The sequence below is a fragment of the Taeniopygia guttata genome, chromosome 1 (genome assembly GCF_048771995.1).
Source record: "Taeniopygia guttata chromosome 1, bTaeGut7.mat, whole genome shotgun sequence".
Lineage (NCBI taxonomy): Eukaryota > Metazoa > Chordata > Aves > Passeriformes > Estrildidae > Taeniopygia > Taeniopygia guttata.
In genome coordinates, this window is record NC_133024.1 from 24,165,621 (window position 1) to 24,175,466 (window position 9,846).

The window sequence follows — 9,846 nt, forward strand, 5'->3', positions numbered from 1 at the left end:
TTCCCATGCTGACACCAGGAGAGGGTTGTGTCTCACATACTCACCTGCACGTGCCTTTAGTTCCCTCTCAGAGGGGGCCAGGAAGGTATTTGATATTTCTGGTTTTATCATGGATAAATTGACAGCAGGAAGAGTACTTTAGCTGCCAAAATCATTACTCATTTAGTTTGAGCACAAAATGAAACTGTTATGCACCTTTTTAAGGAGAAGGGGATACCAAAGAAGCAAAGGTTCATGCTTCCTGTAGGGACCACAGACAGCAAAATTCTGCATCCTTCCAGCAGCACCCTATGCACAAAGGAGATTATATTTGGCAAAACACATGTCCCTGTGTTCAAAGGCATACATGAAAGATTTTCTCCAGACTCCTCCAGGATATCTTTGTCTGGTACCATTATAGACTTCACTCAGATCATCCAGTCCTTTAACAACCTCTGTTAGACAGCAAGCACCTCAGCTGATCCTCTTCCACAGGTGTTCTGATGTGTCCAGATAAAAGGATGTCCCTTGCCCTTACTCTTCATCAGCTTTTGCCACCAGTCCTCTCTGTACAGCACACAGGAAAGCAAGCAGTGCTACAGCTCCCCAAAACTGGCTCAGCCCCACCAGGCAACTGCAGACAACACCCAGATGCTGCTGTGGGACCTGTACATCACCATCCCTTGTCTATCCCGGTCCTATAAATCAGCATCCCTTGTCTATCCCAGTCCTAAGCAACTCAGCCTTGCACAGGGTAAATCTGCTGGGGGAAGGGTCCAGGCCCCACCAGCAAGGCAAGAGCCTTGGCTCACTCAAGGCTTACACAGCCAGCACACAGAAAGGGTGTGCACGCCTAAAGCACTGGTTCTGCCAGCAGCCTAGGATGAGAGCAGCTGTATTCCCCACCCTGACTTGAAGGAGCTCTATTGCTAGTGAAAAAAAAAAAGTGAAAAGAATACCTATAAAAGAGCACATCTCCTCCTCAGACCATTAGCGTACACATAAGTGTTCTCCAAGGCTGAAAAGGAATGCCCCAAAACGCTGGGAACTTGGCTCTTTGTTACAGAACTAGTAAAACTCTTGTGTGAGAAAAGATATCTGAGAATAAAAGATGAAGCAAATTTTTACTTATCATAACAAAGCCCTTTGAGCAGGTAGCTGAGTGCTTAGATTCATAACAGCTAGAGGAAATGGGTTCTTACTTGTATAATTATTGATTATTATGGTCAGCAATCACTGAATTGAACTGGAAGAAACACTTGGGATATCTTTTCAATGCTCCCTGTTTGCAGATAAAAAGCCTTCTCTACTTCTTCCCTGTCCTAAGCCTACAAGAAAAGTATATTGTTTCATGTATTAAACCTCTTCATCATTTAAGGGAATGCAAGGCAGCTGAGTGAGTTGTTGCCTCATCAATACAGTCCAGCCTGTGAGAGCTTCCCTTGCCTTACTCAAGAAGAGAGAACTGGAAACAGATAGGAAGAAAAGTATATTCAGGAGAGCAGGGAAAGTTTTTTTTTTTTTTTTTCCTCTCCAGTTGGCAGTATCTAAATGTTATCCAACTGCATCACAATGGCCCTGTGCTGTTCCCCGTGCACCACAATGTCACCACTGGCACTCACGCTGCTGCTCCTCCCTCCCTGCCTTCTCCCCATCCATGACACATTATCAGCACAGGAACACTCGGGTACACTTCCATCCATACAGATCACACACACACCTCACACATTAACAAACACACCATTGCCAGTAACCTCACAAAACACAAGACTTTACAGATAATATTCCTGCTGTGTGCCAACCTAAAGCAGCCTATGCCACTTACCCAGCTGTTTCTGTTATTTCTTTCATCAGCCTCGTTCCTCATTCAAGATCACCCTTGAGCAGCTCAAGAAATACACTACAAATAAATGCTGCCAGGACCATACAGGCCAGTTCAGAATGTCCTTTCCTAAACCATCCACTCCACTAAACTGGCTGGTTTTATTTTTTTAAAACACAAAGTCTTTTACAATTAACCAATTAGGTGGGGTTGTCAGGGAGGTTCGTTAAAACAAGCTGGTATTTTTTAAGCAAATTGCTGATTGGAAACAGCTGCTATTTTTCAACAGAGAGAATTTGTTTAGAAGACTTTTCAACTTAAAGCAATGCTGAAGGAAATGTATAATTTCTCAAGGCATTCATTTTTTAAAACAAAATGCTCAGGGTGAGGAAATAAAAATTAATTTTCATATTGACAGCTAAGTAAGAGTAATAGTAAGTGAAAGTGCAAACATCAACACAAAATTCTTCTAAATTATCTAAATGCAAATTTTTCATAAACCCTAAGCATTTGCTTCTCCGCCCCATACTCGTGCACTCATTTTTTGACTTGGGGAAAAGCAAAATAAAAATTCAGCTATACAATCCAATTCAACAATCTGATATCTCTCAGACGCTTTGGGGCACATTGCGCTAAGAAACAAATTCATTCGAGGGAAGCGCTGCAGCATGCCGCTAGAAAATCCTGGAAAATCCCACCCACCGGCAGGGCTGGGGTGTGTAGGTACTTTTATTCCTCCAACCCCCACGGGGCAGGAAGGCCCGTGCACCACGCAGGAGGAACAACCATCCCGCCCCCGAGCCACCTGCCTCCCAAGGAGCACTGCAAGTGCAGCAGCAGAGAAATGCAAGAATCCTGAGCCACCAAAACGAGGAAACATAGTGATCGGGGGGGAGGAAAAAATAAAAAATCCTCTGTGCAGGATTTGGAGCATCCAGCCTAGGGGGGAAGAGCAAAGGCGGAGCTGTGCCAAAGCCCCCGAGGCCCCGCGGGCAGGGGACAGGCAGCGCTTGGCATCCCGCTGGCAGGCGCGGGGGAGGCAGGCTGCGCTGGCCGCTTGGCACCGCCGACCCATCGCTCCGCTGCCAGGCTCAGCTGCGCTTCCTCCCGCACCCCCGCGCCTGCTATTCAGCCCTTCTCCCCCGCCCTGGGGCTCTGCGAGAGCGCACAAAGACAAGGAGCTGCTTTTGCGGTCACCGCTACACCCCCAAGTGGACAGCGAGGAAAAGGGGAGAGGGGGCACGGACGGGTTTTGGGTGGCTCGCGGGGGTGCAGGCTCAGCCGTCTGCCTCCGGAGGGATGCGCGCACAAAGGTCCTGGCAGGGTTCTGACCGGGGTCGCTGCCTGTCAAAGCCAATGCTGCCGTTTCCTGGGGGAACAGCTCCACAGAGTTGTGCTCAGCAGGGTTAGAGAAGCGTTCAAGGCTTGTTACCACGGCTTTCAGTGAAAAACAATTAATTTTAAATAAATATGGGGGGGTGCTGTGTTTGTTTGTTGGGTCTTTTTAAGGGCACAATATTTTCCCACCCATTTTTAACTCCGTCAAATATCTTCAGGCTTGTTTCAGGCAGCGCCCTACTCCTCCCATGCAGCCCCAGTGTTCCTGCCTCCCCATTCTCTCACTCTTCACATCGGAGGAAGGAAATTACTGCTGGCTATAAAACTAGATCCAGTGCTCTGGTTTATATCATGCCAGAAGTTTAGGAGCAGTCAAAAAAGCAGCTCCAGGTTTGCAAACACTCATACAACATCACACCATCCTATCCCATCGCAAAACCTAGGGAAGGCAGCTGTGATGCCTCTATCCTTTTAGAGGATACATGATAATACAGACCTCAAAAGACCTTCCCTAAAGCCTTCAAAATGAGAATAGATGTGGCTGATTCTACAGGGACGATACTAACTCACTAAAACAGAAGGTAAAAGCCTGTCCATGCCCGTAGCCTGGCATTAGCTCCAGCTACAAGGACGGACTAAAACAGCTCCTGGCTGTGCTGGCATCAGGATGCTCTGGTCACAACTCATGGAAGGCTTCTGACTTCAAAGCACTGCGTGGAGCAGTGGTCTCCAGGCTAGGAAATGTGCATCAGAAAGGCAATGCTCAGAGTCAATGTGACTTGCCAATGTCCATCTTTCTTGACAGTTCTCTGACTAATCTTCCAGAGCAGGACAAAGTTCCTGCCAAGCTACACAACTTCATTGCTGATGTTATCTTCTTATGCTACACAGGTACTGCTTCTCCTCTTACCCCATGTACAACCTATATGCTGAGAATAATCCTCCTTCCCTGTCAGAAATAGCCACTTCACAGCAAGGAAGGAAGTCAGCTGGAAGGTGCTGGTATTGGATTCACAGTCCAGACTTCAGAGAATGTAAATTGAGAGAAAATATGTGACAGTGAAAAGCATGTGTACGAGACCCAGAAATGGGAGAAGTGAGACTGTATGAAAAGGAGCACTCAGCAAATGTGAGAAGGTGGCAAAAAATGAAGGATTCCATAGTGAGGGCTTGCAGGAGTGACAGGTGTGAGGCTGCAATAGAAAGCGTGTGTGTGACAGGGAGCCTGCCTGTACGGGAATTTGCTTAGTAGACACAAAATAGAAGAGAACAGTACATGCAAGGCTGTGTGTAAAAGTAGGAGCTAAGGGGAAGTGAGGAAGCTGTGACTGGCATATCTCCATGCACGGCACTCCTGCACTAATATGTACAGGAGTGAGAAAAAAGCACTGTGAAAAAAGCCCTGTGCGAGTGAGATCTGCTCTAAGGGTGCAGCTCACCATGAATGCAAGACTGAGGCACAGTGTAGGCCAGATAGAGTACATCTATATTCTTTAGTTATCTTTTCACCTATGTGTGTGTATATGTGTGCACACAGGCTTACAAGGCTCGTGCAGCAGGACAGGCAAGGGATTTTAATATGCAGGCAACCTCAAACACTGGTGCTCAGGATGGAGGCTTGAAGGAGGGACTGGGGGAAAGGGGAAAGGAGAACGTGAGCACAAGAGAAGCAGACTCTCCAGGAATTGCATGTGCTAGGGAGCTAGAACTGTATGTGCCAGAGTGAGTTTATTCATCTTCCCTGCTATATCCCTGAGAGTGTGTGTGTCTGTGTGTGTGTGTGTGTTCAGGAAGGACCACTGATGTGTGTGAGTGAGTGTGGATCATGCACAAGCTGCAGTTTTGAAGGCTATGATTATATGTACATGTGTGACATGTATTAATACATACAGCATGGAATGCATTAACCCTTAACTCCTGTTTACAGAAAGCATCTCAAAACCAGCTAGCATGCCTGTCATCACTTCGAACTAAATTCCATACTCACACTTGGCTCTTAAAGCAAGAAACCCAGCTGGCAATTCTCCACCGAACAAAACCCCATACCCAACAAATTTTCATCTCCTGTCTTTCCTCCATCACTCTCTCTCTCCTTTTTTATTTTTTTTTTTTCCCTCTCCTGGTATAGAGGGAAGGACATAGTGTTTTCGCAGACAGACAAGAGGCATAGAGATTCCTCTAACCTCCCCCTCTCTGGACAAAACCAAAATAAAAATAATTAAAACCCACAAAACAAACCAACAAACCAACCAAACAAACAAAAAAACCCAAAAGAAACTTAACACTTCTCTCCTTAGGAAGGTAAAGAATCGAGGAGAATCGGTACTTGTGACCCAAAGTGCTGAGAAACAGCAGCTGTGGATGGAGGGGATACCCACCTTCACCCACCACTCTTTTCCATTGCAAATCTAAACTGTACTCCCCCCACCAACTCCCCCTCTGCAAAAGCATAAATACAGCAGCAAAGTCAGTCACATGCAGTGTCCTCTAACCATAGGATTCACCAGCAGCGATCTCTCCTTGGCTTATTTCCTGAGGCAAGGGGCGGGGGGGGGAAAGGTTTGGAGGGGAAAAGGGGGGGAGAGGAAGCTCCAGCTTCCAGCTCCATGTTTCAGGCCATCCTCAGTCCATCAGCCTCAATTAAAGCAGAGGGGTTTGAGGAGGTTGCAAGAAAGAACTCACCACATACCTTGCAAGGAGAAGAGGGACAGGAAGAATCCCAGCACCCAGATACTGTGCAGCCAGTAGGTCCTCATGCTTCTCTCTCACTTGCTCCGCTTCCTCTGCCTTTTTCTCCGTCTCTTCGCTTCTGTCTCTCTCTCTCAATTTATCTTTTTTTTTTTTTTCCTCCCTCTTCGCTCCTCTCAAAGAAAATGGGATTCGTGTCTCCCTTCAGTCCCTCTGGGCTCTGCTTTGCCAGCTCTGACAATCCAGTCGCAGCACAAGCTGACCCGCGGTGGCCAGATTCCCAAATAACCTCTCACTCTCCCCTTCAAGTGCTGGAGAAAGGGGGGGCCAGGTTGGATGCTCCACCGTAGCCTGGGCTGGCTGTAAACACAGAGAATCTCTCTGTCTCTCTCCTGCAGCTCCAACTAAATGCGACTGTACTTAAACAAGCAATGCCTTATAGGACAGCGCTCGGAGCAGAACAGATCCCACCTCTGCCACCTAGTGTTGTAAGCCAGCTCATTTATTTCATTTTTATAGATATAAATATATATATACATTATGCTATAGAAATATGGTTCCCTCATTCCTCTACAAATGTATCTCTCGGATCACAGTCTATGAGCCATTCCGGGTTCAAGAGTCCCTGAGGCTGCAGCTCCAGTGCACACGGGGAGGTTATTCAGCATAAGAATATTCCTCATTGCCACAACAAGAGGCACGGCAGGGCAGGTTTGGTTTCTCAGCAGAGTTCTGCTTGACAAATTCTGAAGCAAGGGTCTCTCTGATGCTGGTGTCACTGCCGGGCAGTACACAAGGGCCAGAGGGAGATTCAGACGCACCGACTGTAATTACAGAGCTGCCAAGTCCTCCAGGAAAAAATAGCAAGCATCAGTCTGCATTAATCTTTGCTGGATCTCCTGTGACTTCTATGCAATTTCAGAGGGACCAGAAAGAATCCTTCTGTAATGGAAATCCAGCTTGAAAAGCAACCATTTGCTCACACAAGGCTTCCCCCGCTACCCTTCCTTCAAATACAGGTTCCTCCTGCCATATGTAGCATAAACTTTTATTTTTTCCTCAAGGAGTAATTGGCTCATGTAGCTCTATTTCCTCCTAAAATCATTGCCTCCAGTCAGAGGAACCCCAGTAACAAAGTATTGCTTAACATTCAGGATTTTTTATCAGTCACTCTCCAGGCATTTCACAAAGGGTGTCCTTTCACAGCTGGGGACATGGAGGCAGTGTGAGTGCACAACTTTGAGGCCAGTCCCTGGGACACAGTGTGACAGCCCAGCTGGACTGCCCAGGCAGCCCTGTGGCCCCTTTTCAGGCCATGTTGTGCCCTTCATTGTGGTCCCCAGGCAGCCTATGAGTATGCCAACACTAAAGGACGCAAATTTTCAATTTTCACATTGAGGGTGTGGGTGAGCAAAGGTGAGTGTCCACATGTAGGAAAGGTCTGTAGGATTCTCATCACTAATGATGCTGTTCCAGAAGTGTTTCTTATTAGACTGCTGTAGAGCAAGCTGTTCTGTGAACAGAGTGCACCAAGCCTGCCTCCGCATGGGTTCCTGTCTGCTGTCTCAAAAATCCCCCTGCTCTAATAAAAGCCAGAACCCATCGTATCCCCTGTGATATCTCCTGTAGGAAGAAGAAATCCATGCTATAGCTAGTCTTGCTTCTTAGTGGACCAAAAGGAAAGGCAAAATGCAAGATAGCACTTGCCTTAGCCTGCTTGGTTACTGCCATGTACCACCTACATAATCCTCGGGTTTTCCACTATGGAGGGATTGGAGCATTACCTAATCACCAGTTTTTAAGAGACGTACAGGAATAAGTTACTTTTTAGCCTTCCGCCCTCTTTTAAATGTGGCTGAAATTGGTTGCACTGCAAAGTTATTAGGAGGAAGAACATATGGACAAAGATATACATGTACTCTCAGTTAGGCTTCACTTCCCAAGGAAATCAAACTAAAAATATTAGAGTGGACTAAAGTCAACTGAGTCTAGTCAATGAGAAGCATGCTTCTTTTTCTGTGGTTTCCATTTCAGATGGTTTTCATGTTGTATTGGGTCTGCACGGCAAGGTTTTGGTAGGGGGGTGATTCTGTTAGAAGCTGCCAGAAGCTTCCTCTGTGTCTGACAGGGCCAAGGCCAGGTGGCTGCAGGACAAACCCACCACAGGCCAAGTCCAAGTGTACCATCAGCCAAGGTAGTAGCACCTCTGGGATAATGTATTTAAGAAGGTGGTGGAAGCTGTGTAACAGCAGCCAGGAGAGAGGAGTGAGAATATGTGAGAGAAACAGCCCTGCAGACACCAAGTTTGGTGGAGAAGGATGGGGAGGAAGTGCTACAGACACTGGAGGAGAGATTCCCTTGCAGCCTGGGATGAAGGCCATGGAGGTTCAGGATAGATCAGTTATCCACCTGCAGCCCATGGAGGACCCCTTGCTAGAGGAGGTGGATGCCTGAAGGAGGCTGTGACCCCATGGGAAGCCCCCACTGGAGCCCCCTGGAAGGACCTGTGGCCCCATGGAGAGAGAAGCCCACGCTGGAGCAGCTTTGCTGGCAGGACTTGTGACCCTGTGGGGAAGCCACACTGGAGCAGTTCATGAAGAACTGTGGCCTGTGGGAAGGACTCATTTTGGAGAAGTTTATGGAGACTGTCTCCTTTGGGAGGGACCCCACACTGGAGCAGAAGAGTGTGAGGATTCCCCCTCTGAGGCAAGAGGAGCAGCACAGACAAGTGTGATGGAAAGACCTCAGGCCCCATTCCCTGTTCTCCTGTACCACTGCAAGGGAGGAGGGAGAGAAAATGAGGAATGAAGTCAAGCCCAGGTGGAAGGGTGGAGTGTGAGAAAGATACTTTAGGATTTGGGCTTACTTTTCATTATCCTTCTTTGATTTCATTGGTAACAAATAAAATTAATTTTTCCAAAGTCGAATCTGTTTTGCCTCTAATTGTACTTGGGGAGTGATCCCCCTGTTCTTACCTTGACCCATAAGCTTTTTGCTGTATTTTTTGTCCCCCTGTCCAGCGGAGGAAGGGTGATGGAGCAACTTTGGTGAGCACCTGGAGGTCAGCCAGCATCAAACCACCACAGATACCAAGAGAGCATGGTCTGAAAGGGAGCACAGTCAAAAATAAACTTGGCACTCAAGATACATTTGGAGCTTAGTATGCCAAAATCAAGTGGTGACAATCAATTAGTAGGCTTGGAGTAGGAGTTTTTGGGGGTTTTTGCAGAAATCCTCCCAAACATCTAGCTCAGGTTCAGGGACCAGCTAGGCCAGCACTTTAATTCTACACCAGCTCTCTACATTTCTGACACACAACTGTTAATGTGCTCAACATTTGTTTTTTCAATTGTCCTATACCTTTGTGAACCATTACCTCAGTGCTCACCATCTACATCTGATATATTATACAGCATTGTATGCATTTGTACTGTTTCACAAATCTACTCAGCTCCCACATATGGCACCAAAATTCACTTGCTACCTATCCCACAGCCAAATATATAGCCTCACATAATCCTATAGGGTCCCACAGCCTTCCCAATTAAACCAGATCATTATGCAACGATTTGAAGTCTACTTTACCTACAGATCCCATGGATGATCCTATAATACACAGCTCTCAAGCACATGATAACCTCAGACTTTGGATAGAAATATGCCATGGCATGAAAAAAAAAAAATCTAAATCAGCCCTCCTTCCATCTAAATAATTTCCCGTGTTCCATCACAACTAGCCCTGCAAAAAATTTGTCCCTAACCTTTTTATAGGCCCCCTTTAAGTACTGAAATGCCGCCACATTTATTAGAACACTTATGATAGCAATTTATATTGATTCCAGTAATTAATAATATAGCCTAGTAATTAGTCTTGTGTTAATTATTAATCAATATTATATGCATTATAATAATTAACATTATTTTTGGCAATAAGTAATAATAAATGATAGCAGAACTGTATCTCTGCTCCGTAAATTCCATAGGGGTGTGTGTGAGATAATGCTGAACCCCGTGTTGTT

General features: G+C 46.4%; 1 protein-coding gene across 2 annotated transcripts in view; it reads right to left on the minus strand.

Moving 5' to 3' along the window:
• The window catches only part of LSAMP (limbic system associated membrane protein), a 1,013,191-nt gene extending 1,006,874 nt beyond the window's left edge, over positions 1 to 6,317 (minus strand). The window contains exon 1 of one of the 2 annotated variants that reach the window (XM_030285948.4): positions 5,829 to 6,317. In XM_030285948.4, the coding sequence (XP_030141808.1) occupies positions 5,829 to 5,895 (67 nt within the window). In that variant the 5' untranslated portion in view covers positions 5,896 to 6,317. The remainder of the gene's footprint in view (positions 1 to 5,828) is intronic. The other variant, XM_041719600.2, reaches the window with a different exon arrangement.
• Between the last annotated feature and the right edge of the window lie 3,529 nt (positions 6,318 to 9,846).